Source organism: Siphateles boraxobius, unplaced genomic scaffold (assembly GCF_051911475.1).
Source record: "Siphateles boraxobius isolate OS27281-9 unplaced genomic scaffold, OSU_SipBor_1 5, whole genome shotgun sequence".
Lineage (NCBI taxonomy): Eukaryota > Metazoa > Chordata > Actinopteri > Cypriniformes > Leuciscidae > Siphateles > Siphateles boraxobius.
In genome coordinates, this window is record NW_027509141.1 from 3,776,854 (window position 1) to 3,802,830 (window position 25,977).

The 25,977-nt window shown below is 40.7% G+C and overlaps 1 protein-coding gene across 3 annotated transcripts; it reads right to left on the reverse strand.

Annotated features, from left to right (window-relative positions):
- Nucleotides 1-1,545: 1,545 nt before the first annotated feature.
- sp1 (sp1 transcription factor) lies at nucleotides 1,546-23,257 on the reverse strand. Of its 3 annotated transcripts, none has more exons than XM_077204528.1 (7): nucleotides 23,153-23,257; nucleotides 22,503-22,582; nucleotides 15,271-15,315; nucleotides 13,833-15,087; nucleotides 10,616-10,757; nucleotides 4,806-4,999; nucleotides 1,546-2,820 (listed from the first exon to the last, which is right to left on the reverse strand). In XM_077204528.1, exons 1-7 carry the CDS (start codon nucleotides 23,202-23,204, stop codon nucleotides 2,513-2,515), a joined length of 2,076 nt encoding a protein of 691 aa, XP_077060643.1. In that variant the 5' UTR covers nucleotides 23,205-23,257; the 3' UTR covers nucleotides 1,546-2,512. The 3 variants fall into 3 exon arrangements, with proteins under 3 accessions (XP_077060643.1, XP_077060645.1, XP_077060644.1); XM_077204530.1 differs by having other exon boundaries at nucleotides 15,254-15,315; XM_077204529.1 differs by lacking the exon at nucleotides 15,271-15,315.
- Between the last annotated feature and the right edge of the window lie 2,720 nt (nucleotides 23,258-25,977).

Consider the following 25,977-nt stretch of genomic DNA (forward strand, 5'->3'; position numbering starts at 1 on the left):
ATGAACATAAATAAGCATTATTAAGTGTGTGTGTGTGTGTGTGTGTGTGGTTTGATTATGTTCCGGTACGTTTATTACCACCATCCTCCTCACTCTATTCCCTTTTTAGTTTTCATGGCGTTTATTTTGCAGTTTAGAGGACATGTGGAACACGTTATTTCTTTCAAACTATTCCCTGATGGTCAAATGATCTTCTGCTTTTAGCTCTACTGTTTCAGCTACAGGAACACTATACCTATAAACTTAAGGTGTTTAGATGCAAATAATTATGGGCTCCTATTGTAATCGTTAGTGTTCTTTTAACTATTATTATTCCGCTTTGGAAGCCTGACAACCCACAGAAACGCTTGCAGGAATGTTATGAAATGTGGCATACAAATAGAAGACAGTCTAAACTGTCATCATAGCAAATTTGGAGTCTCTAACTAAATCCCATAGTCACCAAGTATCCAAAGTTTCACTTTAGTTTATGCTAATAACTTTTGAACAGTAAAGACTAGAAACAAAAATCTTTTTTTTCTTCTGACGTCATGAAAATTTCTGCGATTTTGAATTTTCCGAGAAACCTACCTTTTTGAACTCCTCCTGGGCCATTGCTCCAATTTACACCAAAACTGAACCAGATCATCTTCAGACCATGCAGACAAAAAGTTATGGAATTAAAGTTGATCCGTCAAACCGTTCTTGAATAACGCGTAAAGGAATTTGATGAAGAGCACGCCAAAATGGATGAGGCTAAACTTGGTGTGTTATGACAACCATGAGCGTACCTGCACAGTTTCGGCACAGTGCCACCCTGTGGTCAGGAGGTTTTGCTTAACTTCTGAACATTTTTGCTAAAAATCACAAAACTGGTCTCTTTAGATTCCGTGCAGAGTCAAACAGTATCCAATTTTCCATATCAGCCACTGCTATATTTCACAAGCGCATTGGTGTATCGTTACGAAACTCGTTAAGTATCATCGGCACCATGGCACCATCCAGATCCAACTCCTCCCACCTTACATATACCTAAACCTACCTATCTCCACCCCGTGGATCTCATGTACTGCACTGAGGTGCTACTGTCTTTATCAGTGAGTCTCTCAGTAGCAAATACTTTTATATAGAAAGGACTGAAACTTCTTGTGAACAAGTGACAACTGACAAATGCTTTGACACGCGCTGTCAGGCACGGGAAACCCCTCAACTGTTAAAAGGACAATATATCGCACCGGACATTCAAATGGATTTTTTTATTATGAACATAGGACTGCCTTGAAAGTAAATACTATATATAAATGCTGGTAATAAACTCGCTCACTCGATCTCTCTCTCACACAATACAGTAAGCTTCAATGAACAATATCAATGAGAACAAACATAGGTTTACGTTGCTAAGAGTGGTTGCTAAGGGTGTTGTGTAGTGATACACAGAACCAGTGGGTGAAGCGGTTATTTCGTGAATAAAACACAGCTATGGACCAATCAGAATCAGGGGCTGGAACTAAGAAATTAAGAAATTTAAAATGTTTAATAAGAAAGCATAAAAAACTGCTAGGAGTCTTTCTGAAGTTCATCTTAATTTAATAATTATGAATGCTTAACACCAAAAGAGTAACATTCACCTGAGTTAACATGTAATGGAAAGTGAAGAGCTTTGGCTTGAACTCTAACTCATAAAAGAGCCCTCTCTAAATAAAGGGTTTAAGGCATTCGTATTTTAACTGGTTAACATTTTCCCTATAAACAAAGCATGACTGTTTAAGACCACAGTGACCAAGAAAACTGGGACAATTAGCATTAAGCAACTCAACTGCATGTATTTACTGTAACTTAAATGTGTTTTGTATATCAAGACAAAAGAACTAAAGCAATACAAAAAAAAAACGTTATGGAACATCTACATAATATAAAAATGCTGACATTTAAGACTGCATAATTCATACATTCACAAAACAAAGGTAATTTCAGAATATGCAGTTTTCCATACTTAGAAAAAATATAACTTATGTACAAAAAGCATCAAATCTTTTTGTTTCATCTTATTTACGGTGATTAATACACGGAAGCATGATGGCTTGTAAGTAAGGTATTAAAGATTAAAAAGATGACTATGATATCACTTTCACACAGTTTTTTTTTAATCTTTCTGTTTGTGTTGTTGCGTTGTAACCCAATATATCCTGACGTCAAGTGGACCACTGAGTGATGCTTACCGTGACACACCACAATTTCAGTTCAGGGAATCGGTAGAAGAGGGGAAAAGAAAGCTGAAAAAACTTGGGATTCAGAATATACATGGAAGGGATGCAAAAAAGGCTGGAGTCTCAAAGTGGACGAGGTTAACGAGCACCTTTAAGGTGCACTATCACACCTCTTTCTATCCCCTGTGAAACCATTGTTCATGGCTGTCGCTCACTAGAGGCTCTGCGCCTGAACCGCCGTTTTAATGCCTACAAACTGCAGTGCATTCATTCTTCCCAGTCAGATCTCTCAAAATGCTCACTGCACTCACGCCACCCAAAGTGCATTAATAGCCATTGCTATTCAGATTGATGGAGTGCAGATCTGTGACTTGCATGACATTGATGCCGCTGGGCTCTAACCGCGTGAAGCCTTCGGATGACAGCGTGCCCATGGTAACTAGCGTCTGCTGGTCGGTGGTCATGTCACCTGTGGCACAGGTGTCCGCCGAGCTCGCAGTCGTGACGGTGGTGTCAGCGGCACTCACTGCCCCAGCAGATCCTTTCTTATTCATATGGGTCTTGATGTGCTTGGACAAGTGGTCGCTGCGCATGAACCGCTTGGGACACTCTGGGCACGAGAACTTCTTTTCACCTGTAAACAGACAAAGGGCAAGTTCAACAGTTTTGAATCAACTTGTTCATAATAAGAACCAGTGCAAAACCATGGTTTTTGCAAGGCTTGAGTCTTAATTTGTGAAATAAAGCATTAAAGGGGTCAGGAATATACAGTCAAACCAAACTTTTTTCAGACACCTTCAACATTTCTCACATTATCACAGTTTATGCACCATAGTTTAGAAAATGGTAATAAAATATGAGAAGAACTCAGTTGATATTTGACTGGTTTTGTCCATCCTTCTGTTAGACTGTCTCACACATGAATTATGTTGAATATCTTTCAGCTGTTAAATTTAACTACACAATTAGATAATACCAGTTTATCTCAACCAGTTACCAAGCAATGCTTCATGTTGTTCAGTCTGTGGTGTAAAAAGGTGCATTAGCAATTCAAGAAAAAACACTTCAGCAAAACATGATCAGCTCAAGTGTCGGAATCATTTTTGGTTCACCCGAATTAACTCCTGAAAAATTCAGGTAGTGACAAACTCATTTACATAAATACCATGTCTACAGCTCAAACTGAACTAGTTGTTAATGACGTATTTAAATGCACATCAGGGTCTGTGCGGTGTAGGAAAGAGGTACAAGCCTCGGCTCATTCGTGTTGCCAGATCTTCCTAAAAAAAACAAGCTAACAAGCGCATAATAATCCAAGATAAATGCAAATGCTTTATATTCAAAACAATACCAAAATATCACGATCCACACCTGCCAACTTTATTAACTCCATAAACTGGATCACTTCATGAGCCAAGCTCAAACAATAAGCCGCAAAACACATTTAACAAGTTTACATTTTAAATAATGACAGTTATAGTACAGAAACAATTTCTTTCATGGCTTAATGAGTTTTTTTAATAACTATTTTTAATACTAAACATATCCCCTATTTCTTTATTGCACTGATGCATAAAAATGCAGATGTCCTACAAGCTTCAAGGCTATATTTACATACAGTAATAGGGCGGAAATGATTCATCGAGTTACTGGATTAACTCGATTACAAAAACTCCTCGAGGCAAAAACTCTGCCTCGAAGCCCCGTTAAATTCCTATGATTCATGCACTATACGTGCAGGGATCACACCATAGCGCGTGATACATTTTGAATTTAGTTGGCGTGATGGCGGAGAGTAAACTTAAAAAGGACAACAAGGTGCAATGTGTCTACTGCAAAGTAGACCTGGCATACCACAACAGAACGACTTCAATGATTCAGCATCTGAAACGAAAACATCCACTCCATGCTGTTTCACCAAGCGTCGCTGAAACAAGGTAACGTAGCCTAAGCCTATACATTGATGTTCGCTGATTTTAATCCCGTACTGTATTTGTAGCGATGCCGGGATGCAGTTTGACTAGATATGATGTTTAACTTTGATGTTTTTAAGTAGTAAACATATTCTAGTTCAATTGCTGTTTTTCAACCACAAAATTTTTTATCTGATTAATCGATCGATCAAGTGCTAGATTAATTGATTACAAAAAGGATCGATAGCTGCAGCCCTATACAGTAACAAAAACAATACAGCACAATCTGCCATTGATGAGATTTTCTGCCATTTATGTGACGCTTTTCTGTCATTGATAAGTTTTTCCAGCAATCATACAGCAGGGGGCGCTGTTACAGATCTTCTGAAATAGCACATCTCTGAACCCAAAAACAAGCGAAAATCAGCGTAAACCAGAAAGAGATTTACATATTAATACAAGAAAATATTCTAGGAGCTAAGAAAGTTTTCTGAGTAAGATCAAAATATTGTGGCGGGCACTTTTTTAGTAAACGTTGGTGGGGAAAGTTAATTGACACAATATATATTGTATATCGATATATATTGTCATACAGTCCAGCCTTCCATGCTCAGTTAAACATTAAAAACGGGCTTGAACTGAAACGCACAGCAAACTTTAAACTTCACGAGATTACACAGCAGTGTCAGGATCATGCTAAACTCACCTGTGTGTGTCCTCTTGTGTCTCTGTAGCTCATCAGAGCGTGTGAAGCGTTTCCCACAGAAGGACCAGGAACAAACGAAGGGTCTCTCTCCGGTGTGCCAGCGTAAGTGTGCCCGTAGATGAGATGTTTTCCCATAAACCTTGCCACACCCAGGAATATGGCAGATGTGCTGTTTCTTCTTAGTGGGGTCATTACTGCAATAAGAGAAGAAAAAAGGACATATTTAGAAACTCAGCTGTAGTTTAAAGCTGCATATAAGGGATAATACACAGTCAGGTCTCATTTATTTATACAGAGCTTTATTTGTCTAGTTTTGGTGAGCCCAGTTTGGTTTAACCACATCAGGTCTGAGACGCGTTCTAGATGAAACTGGACAAGTGTATACGCATCTGGTTGTTGAAACCACATGTAAATTATACTCCTCCCAACAATGCTAGAAAATAAACGTGTGAGAGGGTGTTATAGGCTATGGCCCTGTCCCATTTCTCCCCCCTTAAAACTTTCACTTGGTTTTGAGTGCCCTCGAAATTAAAGTCCCCTCAACAAGGGAAGTGGAGTTGAAGATCTTTCCCTATGAAATGGGACACCACTATATGCAAATTAGCGCGGTAAACCTCACTACGTCACGCGCAGCAAACCTCACTACGTCACGCGCAGCGTCAACGTGTCTAATACTATTTTCATTCAGAAAATGCCGGTTCCAGCTGTTGTGTGGCCTGTGTTTGTTTATCTACGTCTGATGAATCAACAGAGACATGTGGAACATAGAAGACGCATTCGCCATATTTTTGTCTGTATTTAATCGTTTAGACGCGCACATGAAACCCAAAATATAGTTCGCTTCTCTAGTTACAGTCCGTTTCCGAGCGCTCGCCGCCATGGGAACAGGGTCAACGTTCGCAGATCATTGTGCTTATAATAGCACTTTTTACAATTAAACACCTCCCGCAATTTAAAATTAGCAATTTTACAACAATCACTGATTGTGCTCAGTGCAGTTTGGGTTTAACGTTAGGGAGAGCTTCATCTTTTTTCTTCACAGCGCACTGTCATTTCTCAGCGCGCTGTGAAGAAAAAGATGAAGCACTAACGTTAGACGAACGCGGCTAGTTTTTAATAGTTTTACCTCACATCTTCTTTTTATAATCCTTGGAATCCAAAAACGAAAATAAAATTAGATGAACCAGATCAGATGTATATTTGATGTGCAGACTCTCTCGAAGCACTCGGCAGATATCATGAACATCGTCGGATAGATAGCTTTGTGAAATATTTTCTAACATTAGTGTTCAAAACTTAACAGTCCATTGGATGTGCATCAAACTAACATATTCCAACATATTTAGAAATTTTAACATGCTTATTTTTGAAAATATACTTCAATTCTTCCTTTCCAGCGGTGTCCGCCATCTTGTTTAAAAACATTTAGCTTGCTGAGTCCGCAAGGTATCCTGGGTAATTTCATCTTCCACTTCGTTTTAAGCCTGCATCGGACCGCACTATGTTTTGAGGGTTGATTTTAAGGGGAGAATAGCACTCCCCCTTGCTCTTTAGAGTATTGGGACACCCTACCCCTACACGAGAACGCGCAAAAACAAGGGTTAGGGCAGAAATCTAGGGTAAGGGGAGGTATTGGGACAGGCCCTATATGTCATGTTATAGCCAGATATTACGGAGTATCACTGCAGAGGAGCAGCTGAGCATCTATTCATCAAGCTAACGCGCAAACTATCGCAAATCACAGTGAAAGTCAGTCGCAGATGCCTAACACTAGGGCGGCACGATTTGGGGAAAATGTCATATTGCGATTATTGAGGTCAATATTGCGATAGCGATATAATAAACAAATGGTTTCATGAGTCAACTTGCTTGGTTCTAAAGCAAAATGCACAGATTAGCGATAATGCTGAAACGTGTATTTCTCAACACAAACTAGCAACAACTAAATGATTGATAACACCTATAATGATCAATAAGCCATTGATGTCTGGATAAAAATGATAATAAATTATAAATGATACATAGACTAATCCTTATTAAAGCTACAAAAGCTCTTTAGTCAAAAGCAGTGAGTAATTTTCTCTGTTACCTTTGTTCTTTACTTTACTGCCAGAAAGTTTTATTGGCTGCTGGCCCTTTAAGAGCAGCCGCTGCTGACAGAGACGTGATCTCACATGCGCCTCATTCTCTCACAACTCCTCATGTCCATCATAAGACTGCTCTTATGTTATGAAGATAATTGACAATGACATTTTGGCATAATTGTGTGTTATTGTTCGTTCAAGCGCGAGAATGAACTGTATTCTGGCGCGCGGTCTGTGCGCACGATACTGGTGCGCGTCTTTCTGTGAGTCACAGTTAGGGCTGTCAACGAATATTCTAAATTCGAATATATATTCGAATAGTTTTAAAAAACAGAAATTCGAAGGTGAAAAAAATGAATATTCGAATGTGGGTGGGGGGGTGGGGAATGCAGTAGCGGAAGCACGCGCTGCCTTAAGGATTAGGAACAGGTCACAGCTGAGTCGCACTGGCACAGCGTCACTGCTGAAAGTTGACTTGCATGGAAGATGGCAGAAAGTGCAGAGCCCAACTCGACCGCAGCAGAGAAAGTGATTTTAACCCCCCCAAAATCTAAAAATCTGGAAGTACTTCGTATTTTGGTTGGTGGATGGTAACATTGTGGATAGGGGTGGGAATCTCTAGGCATCTCACGATTCAATTCGATTACGATTCAGAGGCCTGCGATTCGATTCTAAAGCGATTATCTGAATCTTTTTGTGTGTGTGAATATAAATACTTTGCTTTAAAAGTACAAAGTAATGCCCCATAAAGAATTAACGTACAATATATTTCATTAAAATTGCAAAGAACCAACAGGAAAATAAATGTGTGCCTGAACTAGCAGCATACTTGCAGTAAATTAATAATATAACAACAACAGGTGTTCTGACGATTCATGCTACCCATCGAGATGTGCTACTTACTGGTTATGCGCATGTGCAGACTCATTTTTCTTCTGCTTACCACGCCCATAAATCTATGCGTCCTTGCTGTGGAGACTTGTAGGAAACGTTGACAGGTCAAAGATGAATATTTGATGATAATTTTACTTTTCACACCGTTTTAAAAAATAAAAACAGTACATTATACTGTACTCTTAACTTCGAATTTTATTATAATTTTATTTCATATAATAATACCATTTTTACTTGTTATATCAAATGTGATAATTGCTAGTTCATTTAAAATATCAAAATATGCTCCCCATACACTTACCCTGATTAAAATGAAATAACGATGTCATAATATTGTGAGATTTACACCATTATGGAAACAATAGAGAATGAATCAACATTATCTGTGATCGATTCGCGCATGGGTAGCATTTTTCGACAAGGCAGCAGAAATCGTCTGAACACCGATACAGCCCAGAGCCATAGAGAGAAACGGCTCTGGTTCAGCCGAGTGTTTTCCTCCTCTGGGTGGAAACGTGTCATATGGCTTCTCATATTTGTCGTGTTGCCGAAATATTTTAGTTTTATTCTACAAAGCTTACAACTGGTGTGGCTCTTGTCCAGCTCCTTTCCCACTTCAACTTCATAGAAACCAAAATATTTCCACACGTCAGCTTTTCACGAGGAGGGTGTTTGGATTTCGCGCTCAGCCATCGCGTCTCTGTTATGTGCACACGCCACAGACAGACGGTCCGGGCACTGCACTTCCGCGCTGCAGAGTTCCGTCTTTTGCGTTCTGTCAATATTACGTCATTATAAATAGGCTACATATCTAAAAAAAAAAAAAAAAAAAATTTTTTTTTGGGAAAATCGATTTTTGACGTTTGTGAATCGATTCAGTATCGTCCACGTCCGCATCGCGATGCATCTAAGAATCGATTTTTTCCCCCACCCCTAATTGTGGAGCCACGAGATAAAGTTGTATGCAAGCTATGTAAGGTTTTTTTTCTTCCTTTTTTTTAATACAAGCACCAATAATGTAAGTAGCCCTTTTCGTTTGTAATAGCACCTTATTTTTTATGAACCTCAGGGTAAAAGTTCGTTGTGACATTTCTCGGAATTGTGTGCCTCATTTTATTTAACGTTAAACAGAAACAGTGTACTGTACTGACTGATTAGATATTGCAAGCGCTAGCGAGGTCTATGGTCTTTGCCATTAGTTGTTTTACTTGTTTTTGTGTAGGTAATACAATGTTAAATATGTTTAAATTTAAATAAACTACCTATTCAAGTAGTTATGTCTCTTTGTATTAATTTGTCCTGTTATTGACGTAATGCGCGTCATTTAAAAAATGCGCAACCAGATATTCGAATAGTTCGAATACATGTGTGTTTTTTAGAGGGAATATTCGAACGTCATTTTTGAGCAATTTTGACAGCCCTAGTCAGTCAGGACATTTCACAGGCAGCGCGCTCTCTTTTGACTTGTCGCACATGAATGGTTTAAAAACATTTGCACGAATAAGAGCGGGATCATGTAACACTAGCCAAAGGATGACAAAAAAATAATAGATCCTGCGTTTATTGCGTTAACAGCCCTAATTTGTTTATTTCACATAAAATCTCAGCATTTTGCATCATATAATTGCATTGGCTTGACATCGCGATTGCGATATGATTAATCGTGCAGCACTACCTAACACACAATCATCTTCATTAAAAGTAAAGAAACGAAATGATCTTACCAGTGCTGTTGTCGCTCTCTTCTATTGCGATCTTTGATATTTAAATTAGCTGATGATCAATAAAATACAGCTCATATTTGTTAATTTCGGTGACTTGAACTCCATTAAATCTGCATACAGGGAATTGAAGATCGGATTTTTATCCGTTTCGCGAAAACACATTTATGTGACCAGGAGTAAATTAAATAATTCTGATAAATCAGATAGCTAACTGATCAGTAAAAACGTAAACAGGCCCTTTATGTATTGAGTTGCTGCCATGCTGATTAGATATTTGTGTTAATGAGCAGTTATTGAACAAGTATATCTAATAAAGTGGCTGGTGAGGGTATACTCTTGGTTGTAGTCATCTAAAGCAAACATTTACTGGGAAAAAGGGACTCATAAGGGCCGTACACAGAACGCATTTTTCCATTCAACTGCGCTACTTTTCCCATGGTTTTCTATGAAAACACGCTAGATGGACAGTTTTGTCCCTTTCACTTGAGTCTCATGTCTTTTTCGTCTCGCGCATGATACAACGCTCATGTTAAAAGTAGTGTTTTTTTTTTTCAGTTGAGACACTTTGCTTGTTATGATACGGAATATCCGCGAAAGTGTTACTAGTATCTCATTTCACACATATTTTGTTTCTGTGTTGATTCTATATTAAAATGTCAATACAATGTAACGTATTTTCTCTGGCTCTTGTTTTAAATTATTTTGTTCCATTATTATGCTTGTCATCTGTTGACGTTGAACAAGCAGAATGTGGCAGTTGGTCAGTGTGATATTTGTCCCGCCCCTTCCTCCACTGTGATTGGACGGTTGGGTAAAAAGTGACTGACAATGATGAGCGCTGCGTTTTACCCCCAAGTTGAACATTCTTCTACTCTCGCCAACCAGTAAAAAACGCCGGGCGCACAGCGCCTCGTTATGCTCATGGCGTTTAAAAAACGTGGCGCTCACATTGAAAATAATTGGAAAAATAAGCCATCTGCGTGAAAAATCGCTTTGATGGACACGCGGCCTAAGACTCTCAAAGCGCACCTGTCCACTGTACGTCTCCTTAATTGGAGTGGATGTTGAAGCTTTGTCATTATAAAAGTATTGTTAGCTTGAGTCATACCGTCCCTCTCCGTCTTTGCAGTACGGGCAGGTACAGGCTTCCCTGCGCGTGCGTCTGCTGGTGGTGGTCGGGCTGCTCTCCACATTCTCATCCATCAAAGTGTTGTCCTCCAGACCGTCTCCAGCTGCACCACTCACTTCACCTGCGGAACAAACGCTAAACATTACACTTCTACACAAATTCAAATACAGCAACAAGCAGCCAGGAAAATTACATATAATTAAAGGTGCTCTAAGCGATGTCACATGTTTTTTAGGACAAAACATTTTTTGTCACATACAGCAAACATCTCCTCACTATCCGCTAGCTGCCTGACGCCTGAACACACTTTAAAAAAACGCGGTCTCTGCAGACACCCCAGGCTCCACACACACACACACCCCATGCTCCACACACACACACACACACACACACACACACACACACACACACACACACACACACACACACACACACACACACACACACACACACACACACACACACACACACACCAGGCTCCACACACACCCCAGGCTCCACACACACACACAGACCCCAGGCTTCTTCGAGATGGTTCGGCACTGTGAATCTCGAACTGCGAGAGCGATCCAAAAGCAGAAGGAGTCGTATGCTCTCCAAACACTCCCGCAGCTCCGATCAGTCCATGCCGCTCCGATGCATCTCGAACAAGCCTTCCATCAACAATGGCGGTCGTTGCGTTACTATTTATGCTCATGGCTTTGCAAACCTACATCGGTATCCAAACACGGCGAATCCAGCACGTTCGTGCAGCTCGCCGTAACTTGCATTAATGGAGAATAAAATCGATTTTATTCGCTTTTATTCGCTAAAATCGCTATTAGCACGATTGGCTGCTATTTAAAAAATGGCGGTCACAAGTTTCTGTTTGTCTTGTTGGTCACGGTAACCCCGCCCCCAGCCGCTGACGTAAGCGGTTCTTACTTCTAGACCAGCAATGATTTTTGATAGACCAGGCGCCACACACACACACCCCAGGCGCCACACACACACACCCCAGGCGCCACACAAACCCACCGGGTTCCACACACACCCCCCGGGTTCCACACACACACCCCAGGCTCCACACACACACCCCAGGCTCCACACACACACACCCACACCCCAGGCTCCACAAACAGCAACAAAGACAAACTGGGCTAACCCGCACCACGAAACATAACAAACTGTTCCAGCCAATAAGCAACAAGAAGGGTTTGGGTATACCGAAATACCGAACTTGTCCTTTAAGTGCAAAGAGACGTGTAGTTTGTTATAACTAGGGATCAGAGGTCACGTTAATAGGAAATCTTTAGCAGTGACGGAAATATATGAAACCCTTCCATCATTTTGATAGATTACACATGATTGTAACTTATAACTGTAATTCTCACTCCTGTCTACTTGGTGGTGAGTGTAAATTTGCTGTCAAGTTAATGGTCAACAAATGGCTTTTTACGTGACATTGTTTACACGCTGTTTATTGACGTCTTTCTGCGGTTGAAACACTGATTGAGCGATTACACGAGAGACATGATACGGATTTCAGTAAGTTGAACTTCAAAGTATTTTCATATGTTCATTCATGTTTTTTTTGTTCTGTAACGTAATAACACGGTTGCTGCACACTTTTTAAAGTGAAATTTAAGGCTTTTTAAGACCTGAAGAAATCAAAATTAAACCGTACATTAGTAGAGCGCAATATTGACAAAAATATATCTCGATATTTTCAAAGTTTTGTTGATAATAATTAGATGATATTTTACTGATTGTGTTCTTGTACTGGTACCATGGCTGGTTTAGGCCTGTTGTTGACAGCTGACACATATATTCTATGCAGTGGTCAGTTCACAGCAGTGACAGAAATCAACATTTTTATTAAGGGGCAATATTTGCCACCTTAAATTGATTTCATAGGGCATTTTCACCTATATATGGAAATTTTTTCTAAACTTATTTAGAGGTATGCATCACCTTTTATGTCAATTTCTAACATTCCAATTAAATCCTATTAGAATATTAACAAAATACCACTCTTACCAGTCAAAATAAATAATTAAATCAAAATCCATCTTTGCAGTCCAGAGGAGACACAGAAGCGGCATCAGAACTGGCATTAATATATTTAAACAAAAAATTTACAATTGCATAAATAAAGCTATGAGATTATTTTTTTATTCAATATTTAAATATGAAATTATTTATAATTACAACATTTTAATTAAAGGGTAGCTACTTTAAATATGAAACTAAAACTAGGTGGCAGCAAGTCACGGTCTTAATAAGTGAGTTGAGGGGAGTCATTCATTCAACCAATTTGTTCAAACGGCTGATTCGTTCAGGAAAAGCAAGTGATTGTTCATTGAATAGTTAAAATTAATCGATCAAAACGCGTATTTCAGTCAAAAAATCATCGCTGTCTGTTGGATTGAGACTGTTAAGGTTTCATTTTGAAATTCTCGTTGGCAAAATAAAGCAAATTTAAAACAAATCATTTTACCAGCGTTTTACAGGTACGGCTATACCACACCATGTTACAGCACAGTAGGGCTATTGCAAACAGTAACACAGGAATTCAATGCTGGCACATTACTTGAGCAGACTTTGCTTTTCTGATGAGCATGAGCGGTACATGAGTGGAGCGTATCATAGAATTAGAAGAGCACAAATGTTGTTTGACAAATGATTTGGCGTGTGTGTGAGACGCCCTTTGGTGTTCAGATGATTTGGCGTGTGTGTGTGACGCCCTCTGGTGTTCAGATGATTTGGCGTGTGTGTGTGAGACGCCCTCTGGTGTTCAGATGATTTGGCGTGTGTGTGTGAGACGCCCTCTGGTGTTCAGATGATTTGGCATGTGTGTGTGAGACGCCCTCTGGTGTTGAGATGATTTGGCGTGTGTGTGTGTGACGCCCTCTGGTGTTCAGATGATTTGGCGTGTGTGTGTGAGACGCCCTCTGGTGTTCAGATGATTTGGTTTGTGAGTGGTTTTCAGATGATTTGGCGTGTGTGTGTGACGCCCTCTGGTGTTCAGATGATTTGGTGTGTGTGTGTGACGCCCTCTGGTGTTCAGATTAAGCAGCATTTACTACCGATCAGCTGTTCTTCACTGACAAGGTGCGCATAAAATAAATCGCAGCCTTTGGCAAATCGGGTGCGGTTTCATTGCGATTAATCGTGCAGCCCTAAAAAGAATAGAATAAAAGCAAAGCAGACTAACCTGTTGTATTGGAGATGGTGATGGGAACCCCTTGCAGCTGATGCATCAGTCCTGCGCTGCCAAGCGTGTTCAAGTTGATGGTCTGAAGGCCAGAGAGCTGCATGGTTCCTGGTGCCCCCGTCTGAGCCAGTGTGATCTGGGTGTTAGCGGGGCTCTGCAACTGAAGGGTCTGCCAGCTGACCTGGCCATTCGGACCCACGGTACGGATCAGGATGGGGCTTCCGTTCGCGATGGTCTGGATCTGAACATTTTGCACTCCATCCTGAGACAAAGTCTGTGTTGCGAACATCTGACCTCCGGCGGAGACCGAGCCGGGCTGAACGGTCTGCAGGACCTGCTGTGGCTGAATGAGAATCTGTGCTTGACACTGTTTCTGCCCGTCTCGATTATCAGATGCGGTGGACATGTTCTGGAAGGGCTTTCCCGTGTCTCCTTTGCCACTCTGGGTTAGTGTTACGATGCCTGATGTGGCCGTTCGTGTACTGGTAGAAGTAGTGCAATACTCCACTGGAGTTGTAGACGACGTGCACTGGAGAAGCTGTTGAGATGTTCCTAAATTTCCTCCAGCGTTCGGATCACTTCCAGGTCCGACGGGCGTACCAGAGCTAACTGGGAGAAGAGTGATGTTAGCATTCAGAGGAACAGACATGTTGGTGAGGAACTGTGTCTGATTGGGAAGCATAGTGCCACCCAGACTGATGTTCTGCAGAGGTATTGCTTGCTGGAAAAGGCCTGGGACGGTTAAGATGTTTCCAGCACCATTACCTCGATTAGCGGGGGCAGCGATGAGCTGCTGGTTACCATTAGGCGAGGACACGAGCTGAAATTGCCCAGATGCTGCGTTTGACGCATCCTGAGCTGTCTGAGCAAACTGGAGCTGCTGTCCATCTACAGTCTGAAACTGTGGGATCACCTGATACTGGATATTTGGCATCACACCAGAGAGGGCAGTGAGCACCTGTTGACTTTGTAGGTTTTGTGAGGAAGCCATCACATACTGGGGTTGCACCATAGCTCCAGTCTGTCTGTTTTTGTCCTCCGAGGGAGAGGTTGCGCTAGAGGAGCTGGTGGCAGCCTGAGAGCTTGCGGGTATGATGTGCCAGCCGTTGGACGCATGTGTCAGATGAGGGTGTTGGAGCTCGATCTGTGAGTCCTGTGCCTGGCTTTGCCGTGTCTGTTGTTCCACAGTGTCGTTTTCATCAATCCGACTGCAGGTGGCTGCTAACAGCGCTAAAGGTGAAGGCTGCTGCGAGTCCTGCGGAGGTAAACATGCTTTTGAGCCATTTAGGAGATCATTGTTTTTACACGTTTTTAAAATAAAAATAATGAAAAATTAAAGTCACCTAGTTCAGTTTATTTATACATTCATATGATCATAAAATCAAGCATTTTTTTTTAAATGACAGAACTTCAATAATTACAAATAAAATGTTGTAACCATGTATGTAGAGCTGGGTGGTATGAAGGTATATATCGTTTGCATCTATAATTTTTGACAAAGAGAAACAAAAAGCAAAAAACAAGTGTTAAGGTTGTATGTTCAGAAGATGAATGTTCTGCACACACATTAAGTCTTATGAAAACATGTTACTGTTGTTTCTTTTACCTGTAAATGTAAAATAATCGTTATTATCATGACATTCAAACAAGAAGAATTCAAGGTAAAATTGAAGTCCAACAAAGAATATTTAAATACATATTTTTGTAAAACTTGTCTGTTGAGTGCATGAAGTCAGAATCCACTTAAAACACTGGAGTTTTTGTGCAGCAAAAGCTCATTGAGTTCTGAACATACACAAATCCATACATTTTGTTTGAATAAGACAATATAGGTATAGGCGATATGGACAAAAAAAAATACTATCACGATTTTTTGATCAATATTGAGATTTCAATTTTTAATCACAATTTTAAAACAATATTTCCTTACACACATACAGTCAAAACCAAATTCCTTAAGACACCTTCAACATTTCTCACATTATCACAGTTTATTCGCTTTAGTTTAGAAAATGGTAATAAATGAGAAAAACCTTCTGTTAGACTGTCTCACAAATGAATTATGTTGAATATCTGTCAGCTGTAAAATTTAACTACACAATTAGATAATTCCAATTTAGCTCAACCAATTACCAAGCAATGCTTCATGTTGTTCTGTTTGTGGTGTAAAAATTTCACATTAGCAATTAAAGAAAAACTCAAGCAAAACATGGTCAGGTCAAAGTGTCTGAAATTTTTGGTCCCAAATTTGTATAAATTTTACTGGTAGTCACTGTATGAAGAATTTTTAGGTATAATAGGTCACAGTTTACTTTATTTTGCCATCCTCACTTACATAAATGAACTATGGTGTCCTGCACCCACTAGTAAAAAAATATCAAAAATAATATCTGGTTTTCTGAATAATTTTTGGTTTGACTAGTTGTGTGTATACTTTTTTTGGAAGCCGGCTTTATTGCCAATATTTGCGGGCACCATATCTTTGCATAAATTTTCAGTCGGTTATTTCTTTATGCCTTTTGCAGCCTTTCACGCACGACACAGCATTCTACACAGCGCTCATAGTAAAAGTTCAACTTAAAAAAAAGTGTGAATGGCCCTTAAGACTTTTTGCCGCAGTTATGGTTTGACAGGTCTTGCAAATTACCTGGCTCTCATCATCTCTCCTGTATCTAAAACATTCCCAAAGCACAGATCTTGATTTTTTTGGTACATATTCTGCCCTGAATTCTTTTTACCCGTTTCTTCCATGTCGTACAGGTAAAACCACTGTGTTTTGTTCTTGCGCTAGATTAAGGCGCACTGCATTCAGATTGTAAACACTTACAACAATTAGTAAACATTAACGTAAAAACAGTGTCATGCTTACCAGTTATTCCAAGCTCCAAGCTTATTGCATCTCTATGCGTTGTTTCTCTTAATGGAATCAAAATAAGTGGCGCTTGATAAGTGTAGACGTGCCTGGAAAAAACGAGTGTGCTGCACCGCACAAGCGTCGCTCTCTTTGAGGCATGCTTGTCATGTCTACGTATATATAAAATACAGAACTTGAGTGCGCAAAACACACGACATGTTAACGGCCATTAACAGGGCTGGTGAAAAAATTATGCTTTCTGAGGTTTAGAAATTAAGCATCCTCCCGTTGCGATTTTATTACAATTTCGATTAATCGCACAGCCCTAAGTGTGTTGCCAATCAAATGAAATCAGTATCAACAAATCCATTTTTTTGCACTACAAAAGCTGCATCTGTAGTGTTTATATACATTTACACTGTTTTATGCAGCTCAGAGGAGGCATAAATGCTATGTGATTGTTTTAAAAAAATTAAACTTTGAATTTTGAAAGGAGCAATGAAATATAATTAGTGTTTTTGTTAGGCTATAGCAGTATTATACTAAATGTATTTAGGCTACTGTTTTTCATAATGTAGCATCTGGACCAATCAGACACACACAAATTATTCATTATATTTAATGAATAATCCAGCAAACTCACTCTCCCAACAAAGGTCTATGAAACTTCCCCCCCAAAACTAACATCCCAAATGAAGCTAACACACTGGCAGAACCCGGTGTCCTGTTACAGGGGACAGTAAGACGGATAAGACTTTTTACAACCCCAAAAGGAATTTGCAGAGAGTTGTGACACTCACTTAATTCTTGCTATATAAACCCTTTTAATCCTATACATTCTATATATAACCACTTGAGAAATGTATAAACATGCATTTAATTTTCCCATCTCATGATTTTCCTTTTGTGGTTTGGTCTATGTATTCTTTCTCTCTTTTATACTCTTTTGGATTAATGTTTAAGACTTGCGCATACTATGGTTAACCAAAATCATACGCCAATATTTGTCCTCTATTTGTTAATTTACATTATGCTAACTTTGTGACGCAGTAGTATTATAAGAATCTTGAAGATTTTTTGTTAAACACCCAATCGAATTACATGTTCGAAGGCCTGCTTGAACAAAAGGTTGTAAAGAAATTCCCTCCAAAGGGAACAACTTCTTATTGGCTCACAACCATCCAGAGGGTGTGACATCTTAACGCTTTAAAAATCACTGATCACAAGATCACGCTTCTTAGTCCCTTTCTGTAATCCTAATGTGAAGATGATGCTGAACTAGAAGTTTTCTAAGGACCCCAAAGCTTGTGCCAGGCTGCGGCCTTGTCTTTCCATTCACCAAAGATATTCTGACTCCCACTAGTTCTCTCTCATCACGACAACATCAGCAAAGATCAACTGGAGCCAACAAATTGCATCAGGACAGTTTAATTCAAATGGACAAAAACATGCAAGTATCAAACTTAGTCTCATTAATTGATACATTAAGTATCCTTGTTCCCCTTTTTAAGAAGGATGTGTTAGAACTAAACTGATGGTTTGCTCAAGGCTGTTGATCTACTGAATTTCAAACAATGCTATAACTTCTTGCTTTCCTGTATTCTGCTTCAGGTCTCTTTATCTGTATATTAGAGTAGTTTAAGTGTTTAGTCTAGTTAATGAAATCTTGTTCATGTCACATGTAAAGTTCTCCGCGTTTCAAGCTTTATATACTGGAATAAGAAAGACATTTCCAAACCCTGGAAATGTACATGTGCACTGAGTGTTCACAGGGCAAATCACAGGTTAATTGATTGTAATATTAATTTACAACATTTTATTCTATGGAAGACCAATGGTTAATTTTAATCCTAACTCAGTCAGAAAATTTATATTTTACCCTATAAAAATTAGGTGTTGATACCATTTTTACACGTTACCAATTTGAATAATGAACAAATTTAATTCTGCATCCCAACTCAAGCAACTGCTACCGTCACTCAGCACAAGCTGCTGTCAAATGTGCATTTCTAAGAAACAAAACATGCAATATCCACCTGTTTGGCAAGTGTTGGATAAAACCACAATTAACTGTCTGGTTTCTACAACTTTCACTCTGCCTTTAAACTTATAGATTTAAGAAATATAGATTTAACATTTAATTTGTGATAATTTTCAATATCAACTGATATGAAAATTGATCGTGATCTTTTTTAGCCCATATCACCCAGCCTTATTCAGACTAACTCCTCCTTAGCAACACTGTCTTCAAGCTGTTGCTCTGCCATGACAGTTGCTGACCTGAAAGAGAAAACTGACCATTAAAAGACGACAAGTCCCTCCACATAGCACTGCGCGTCAACTCTGGGAACTTGCACTGCATGAATTATGGTGTGATTAGTGATGCACGATATATCGATGGTCATTTTTTTACACATCGGTATCGTTCCGATGTCAAAATAGGGCCGATGTGAACAGGCCGATAATCATTCCTGTGTATTTGACGTGTGTGTAGGCTTATTTGGGGGCGGGGATGTTTGTTTTTGCACAAGCGCATACATTACACACATAATGTGCTGAAGCAGGTGATGGAGGCGCAAGTTATGGCACTCTGCCTTGTTCTGACCGACCATCAAAGTATTGCCGCGCTGGAGTTACGGGGTTATGATGTAGCAATTAAATCACCAGACACACACCTTACATGTTTCACAGTGATTGCTTTTGTTAGATTATTGAATAATGGCATACTCTCGGGGGGAAATGATGGTGAAAATGAAATTGATCAAGGTAAGAATGACACACGACACGGGTGCATAAAAAAGATAATCTTTAAAATCCAGTAATTGCTAGCGGTAGCCTTTAGCTAGCGATGCTACTTCACTGACTAGACACAAACAGGTTTCGAGCCATAATCAACAACTTATCTAGTAACAAGCGCTGCATTAGAGCAGGCTTGTAGGATATCTTATTTCACAGCCAGTAATACAAGGCTACATGTAGGCTACAACTGAAATAAAATGCTAGCTCTCGCCTGTCAATGACAGTCCACTGACTGAAAACTAGGCGAGTTGGTCGGTTGGAGCCGCAACGACAAACCCATTATACACCAGCAGCAGGAATGTAGTAATTTAGAGCATACCTTTTGTTGAACCCTGGTTAAAATCCATGTCAAACAACCGACCATAAAGCCAATCCATTACAATGCGGAACTACTAGATACAGTTTTTTAGGGACACCTAATCTGTAGCCTTAGCTCTGAAGCTCTGTGACAGCCTGTGACGTCAAGATTGCAATGCTGGAATATGGCGAGTGTGTGTGGCGCGCGTGTGTGTGTGAGAGAGAGAGAGAGAGAGAGAGAGAGCGCGGGCGCGATCGAACCCACTGTTGGATCGCGCCCGCGCTCTCTCTCTCACATGCACACACTTGCCATATAAAATCATAAAACATACTCCGTCATTTTGTTCATACAGGACATTCCGAATATTCTCACTACTTCAACTTCATGTTTATACATGTGAAGCCATTTTTATCATAGTGAGTCTAATAGGGTTAATATTACTTACATTTTAAGTGTCATAACATTGTGCTATAAAATAGAAGTTAAGGTATTTTGCCTTAGTAGGACAGTACTGTACTTTAAAGTTTTGAACTGTTGTACAATGTTCACAGAATACAGTGACTTGGTCTCAAGTGAGTTAGATGTTTATTGAGAATACTCAGGGTTGTCTTATTCATAGTGTGAATTCAGGACACACTTGTATCCTTTATAAAAAATGTATTGTTATATAAATATAAATTTTTTCTTCAGAAAATCTGATGACATATTTTGCACACAGGTAAAGGTGCCCAATATCAGTCATTTCTGAAAAAAAAGTGTTTTGGAAAATAGCTCTTTATTTGATTATCATAAAAAAAAAATTCTATACAGAGATATCGACATCGGTAAATATCGGTATCGGCCAATAACAGCAATAGTAATATCGGTTATCGGTATCGGCCACAATTTTCACATCGGTGCATCACTAGGTGTGATGCATTTTTTAAGTGCAACGCCACACAAAATCGAGCTTGGGTAAGTGGCTAGAGACATCTGCATTCACATGCTTTTATAAATTGTGTGTGAGTGTAACTGATGAAAACCGCTCTGGACTGCGCTTCTCAAAAGCATCTTAAGCCCAGATCGTAGAACCATTGGGTCTCTAAGGCTAATGGCGCTTTTCCACTCCATGGTACGGCTCGGTACGACTCGGTACGGTTCGGTTCGCTTCGCTTTTCCACTGCGTCGCACGACTCGGCGCTGCACGGCTCGGTTCGCTTTAGCTCGGTTGCTTTTTCACTGCAGTTAGTACCGCTTCAAAGTGGGTGGGATTATGACTGATCGTTATAGTTTATCCGCTCCTCGGCAACCAACAAGAGGAACGTCTGCGCTTCTCGTCAACTGACCACGAATCAGCCATTTCTTTTTTGGAAGTTTTATTTCTTAAAGCAAGTAGTTTTTAGTAGGTGCTACAGCGGTGGCTGTTACTGGCTATTTAAATCTAGCGGGTTTGATGTCTAGCAAATACAATGACGCTGGTAGTGACGATTCTGACCAATCAGTGATCTACAGTGCTTCCACGTCACATTTTAGTATTGGTACGGTACGCTTGGAACCTCAACAGAGGTGGTACCATTTAAAGCGAGCCGAAGCGAGCCGTACCGTACCATGCAGTGGAAAAGCACCAAAGCGTGCCGTACCGAACCGGTACCATGCAGTGGAAAAGCAAAAATAAATTCACACTACGAGGCTTAGTGCTCAATTCTTATTTATTGCTCAGATTTTTTTTCCATAGCTGTTCACATTGTAGTTTTAAATGTTGCCAATATCAGATTCCTGTGCAAACAGATCATGGCCCTGAACTGACCCGCATGTGCAAAAGAATGATAAAAAAAAGTCTCGCAGCACGCTGTCATACAGAATGAAACACGGAGGACATTGTGATTACGCGTTCATTTATAGCGTGATCTGTCGTGGAAGCCAGCGGATAAATGCGCAGGCAATATAGAAAAAAAACAAAGACGAGGATGCGAAAAAAAGAGAGAAGGGTTTTTAAAACATTAATGATACGAGCACTCATGTTTTTCTTGTACGTATAGAGCTGTCACCGTAATACTAATGAGCTCTGACACACATCACTATCCTTCACTGAATACCTTTCTCAACGGTCTTGATAACGTCAGGTATGTAAAATCTTTGAAGTGACTCCCATGAGATAAGGATTGTAATAATTGTCAATAGAGTGATGTAAAGTTCGCATGAATTCTCATATGTCTGTTCAGACTGAGGTTGGAAATCAGACCGGTAAATGATTTAGGACAACATATGGAAGTGGCACACATCAGAATTGAAAAGATCAGCTTCCATGTGGTTTGTGCTGTTCACAAGGTCATGGGAGAAACAGATCTAAGTCACATGTGAGCAAAGAAATTCAGATTTGTGCCACATTTGCCTGCAGTCTGAAAGATCAACTTTGCTCACGGTGCTCTTGAGAAACACAGCCCTGATCTCACCTCCAATCACAGAGCAGAAGCATTGCTTTTGTTTTACTTTCAGTGACAGTTTTAAAAGTAGATTCTCCTTCCTGATCCACCCATGTCCCTCCCACAATCCACCGTGAACCTTCACAGCAGGAAGTAGCAGATATTCATTACTTCACAATCAGACCTGCCTTCATTTAAACTCACAACTGCATAATATAGAGGACAAGCAAATGTATTAAAAGCAAGCAAACACAGCTAACTCCAAAGTGAACAGTTATAATGATGTGAAATACACGAGAGCAAACTTGAGCACTTACTTGAGGCGTGCTGGAGTTTCTCTTCTGGGTGAAGCTCGTGTCGTTCTCCACCAGCGCGGCCATTTGATTCTGCTGTTGATCTGACACACAGTCAACATAAACAAACTCAGTGCAAACTCATCAAAGCTGCATGTGTCTTTATCTAACGTTAGTGTGTTCACGGATCATCAGATGAGTTAGCCGAAGAGTCCTGACACGCGTCCAGAGGCCATATTCCTTTACTAAAACAACTATAATACTCATTCGCCAAATCGTCATCATAATCGCTAACGTCCATTCGCTAGCTTTCGTGATCTTATAAGCGTTGTTTATCATCGCTCGTGTTATATAACTCAATGTAGGTCGCTGTAATGATCAACTCAACTTCCAAACTTAGCAAACAAGCTCAAGATTACGGTCACTCACTCTAGAAAAAAATAGAATCAACCAAATTCACGACGAACTCATTCAGATGGCTCCTATTAGCTAACGTTATTATGAGGTGTCCGTTGCTGTTTACGATCACTTACTAACAACATGATTTAGTGTTTTGGGCGAATCGATGTCAGTGTTTGACAACATAAATATCGCTTTAAAATCCATCAAGTGCAATTGTCCTTCATTATGATTTAAGCTGATGAACACACTCAGATAGTATAAAATGATCTCACCGCTCATAATCTGCGAAGGCGCGAGTTTTTCACGCTTCTTGAAGTCTGTCATGAACTCTCAAACAACTCAACCAAACTTGATGAACAGAAAGGACGGAGTCAGTCAAGGCGGCGGGGACAGTGGACCAATCAAGAAACGAATCGCTTTCTCTCGGCCAATAGGATCATTTGCTTTAACCGTTGTCATTTTGACGTTTAGAGAGATACTTTTTGTCATCTCGCTTCTTTCCAAGTTTACAGTACTATGAGCTACCAGCCTACCACAGTAAGTTAGTCAGCTATTTTTTTGTTCGATTGTTTTTCTTTATATATATAAAGAATATATATATATATATATATATATATATATATATATATATATATATATATATATATATATATATATATATATATATATATATATATATACATATATACACACACACAATATCTTAATATATAAATACATATATCTTAATATATGCAAGATAACCATAAGCACAAGAAAGATTTCAAAAAAATGTTAAAGATTATTTTTTGTCACAGTTCATGACAATAATAACAAATGTAGCTGATAAACACCAAAATAAGCAATGACTGCATTTAATACTATTTATATAATATTCAAATAGTATGAGTATTTATTTATGGTTTTGAAAAATTCTACAAAACAATTACAACATAGCTAGCAGATAACAAAGAGTAGCCCAGGGAGGCTTAAAACAGTGGCATATCCAGGACATTTTTACTGGCGTGGCCAAGATGGGACACAGGGTGTGGGGTGGCCATCGCATAGCGAAGTTTAATGCGTACGCAGCCGACCGTGGTTCTAATCCCGGACCCCGATCCATTGCTGCATGTCACATCCCCTCCCATGATTTCCTGTCTCGTAACTGTCAAATAAAGGTGTCTGTGCTGTTAAAAATACACATATATCATGATGAAGTCATTTTTTATTCAATTTCCACCTATCACAGTCCTCAAGTATCTCTGGTTATTTTAACATGTCTATTTTTAATCAGTAATTATGTTCAGGATAGGGTACACATTTTCTAAGAGCTATTTCCCTGTAGTGGATTAAAGACCTTGTCTCTTCACAAGTTAGCTGGCAAAATTCAACTACTCTTAACTCATCCAATAGAATATAGGATGCCTTGTGATTTATGAAAATGTGCAAAATGTGATTTTCAACCCAGACAGTATTCATGTCCAAGGCCCTGATGAAGATATAAATTGAAAAGTTGGCTTTGATTCAGCATACATTAAATTTATTTAAATCAAACAGTTAAGACTTATACCAGACCAAATATAACTTATTAAAATTGTACATAAACAGTTGTAACAAACCAAACAAGCCCTTTAACTACAAAAAAAACAAGACCATTAAACAAATTCATCCATCTTACATCAGATGAATTCTCCTGTTTTGGTGACTGGTAGCAAAAAGTTTAATAAATCTGTCCATGTCAAGTGCCTTGGCTCTTCTAGACTCAATTGTGAGAACACCCAGATTGCTCAGTCTGTCATCTGTCATTGTTGTGCGCAAATGGGTCTTGATGAGTTTAAGAGCTGAGAAGCTGCGCTCATGCTGCACTGCTCACCGGGAGCGCTATTGTTACGAATTTGCGTGGAAGCAAAGGCAGTAGGCGGATCTAAATGCAGCAGTTGACTTTAATTACGGGTTCAGAAACATGACAAAATGAATAAACACCGTAACATTATCCCCCCCTTCCATAAGGCGCGACCCCGCGCCGAATGAACATCAAATAGGGGCGGGAGGGTGGGTGCCCTGGAGGCTGACGAGGGCGTGGCTTGCCCGGAACAGGAAGCCTCCAGGGCGGAGCAGGACGTGACGGCGGCCAGGGCGGAGCAGGATGAGGCGAAGGCCAGGGCGGAGCAGGACGAGGCGAAGGCCAGGGCGGAGCAGGACGAGGCGAAGGCCAGGGCGGAGCAGGACGAGGCGAAGGCCAGGGCGGAGCAGACTCAGACGAGGATGAGGACCATGTCGACGTCGTCTCCATGGCCCTCACGGAGTACCTTCTGCCCCCCCCCAAAAAATACTTGGGGAAATCCTCGGGAGGAACCTCCAGGTGGTAGATGGGTTCCGGGCAGGCCTCCCGGAGCTTGAAGGGCGCAGGCAGGACGAGGCGCAGAGGCGGGGCCGGCAGGGCGAGGCGCAGAGGCGGGGCCGGCAGGGCGAGGCGCAGAGGCGGGGCCGGCAGGGCGAGGCGCAGAGGCGGGGCCGGCAGGGCGAGGCGCAGAGGCGGGGCCGGCAGGGCGAGGCGCAGAGGCGGGGCCGGCAGGGCGAGGCGCAGAGGCGGGGCCGGCAGGGCGAGGCGCAGAGGCGGGGCCGGCAGGGCGAGGCGCAGAGGCGTGGCCGGCAGGGCGAGGCGCAGAGGCGGGGCCGGCAGGGCGAGGCGCAGAGGCGGGGCCGGCAGGGCGAGGATTCTGGGAACGCCCTCCATAGCCTGGCGAAGCAAACGAGTCCTCCTCCTCCTTCTGCGACGACGCTTCACTGGGCTTGATTCACTACTGGACGTACTTGACTCAGTAGACTTGGCAGACTCGCTTGACTCGGTAGTCGATTCACTTGACTCGGCAGACTCACTTGACTCGGTACTCGATTCACTTGACTTGGCACTCGATTCACTTGACTTGGCACTTGATTCACTTGACTTGGCACTTGATTCACTTGACTTGGCACTTGATTCACTTGACTTGGCACTTGATTCACTTGACTTGGCACTTACTTGGCACTTGATTCACTTGACTTGGCACTTGATTCACTTGACTTGGCACTTGATTCACTTGACTTGGCACTTGATTCACTTGACTTGGCACTTGAT

Bases quoted from the DNA above. Each gene is read 5' to 3' on its own strand.
- sp1 (XM_077204528.1), bottom strand. From the start codon at position 23,204: ATGACAGACTTCAAGAAGCGTGAAAAACTCGCGCCTTCGCAGATTATG. The intron at 15,316-22,502 runs GTAAGTGCTCAA...CAAAAATTATAG, and splicing joins GAAACTCCAGCACGCCTCAA to ATGCAAACGATATATACCTT. The intron at 10,758-13,832 runs GTTAGTCTGCTT...TTTGTTCCGCAG, and splicing joins CACCATCTCCAATACAACAG to GTGAAGTGAGTGGTGCAGCT.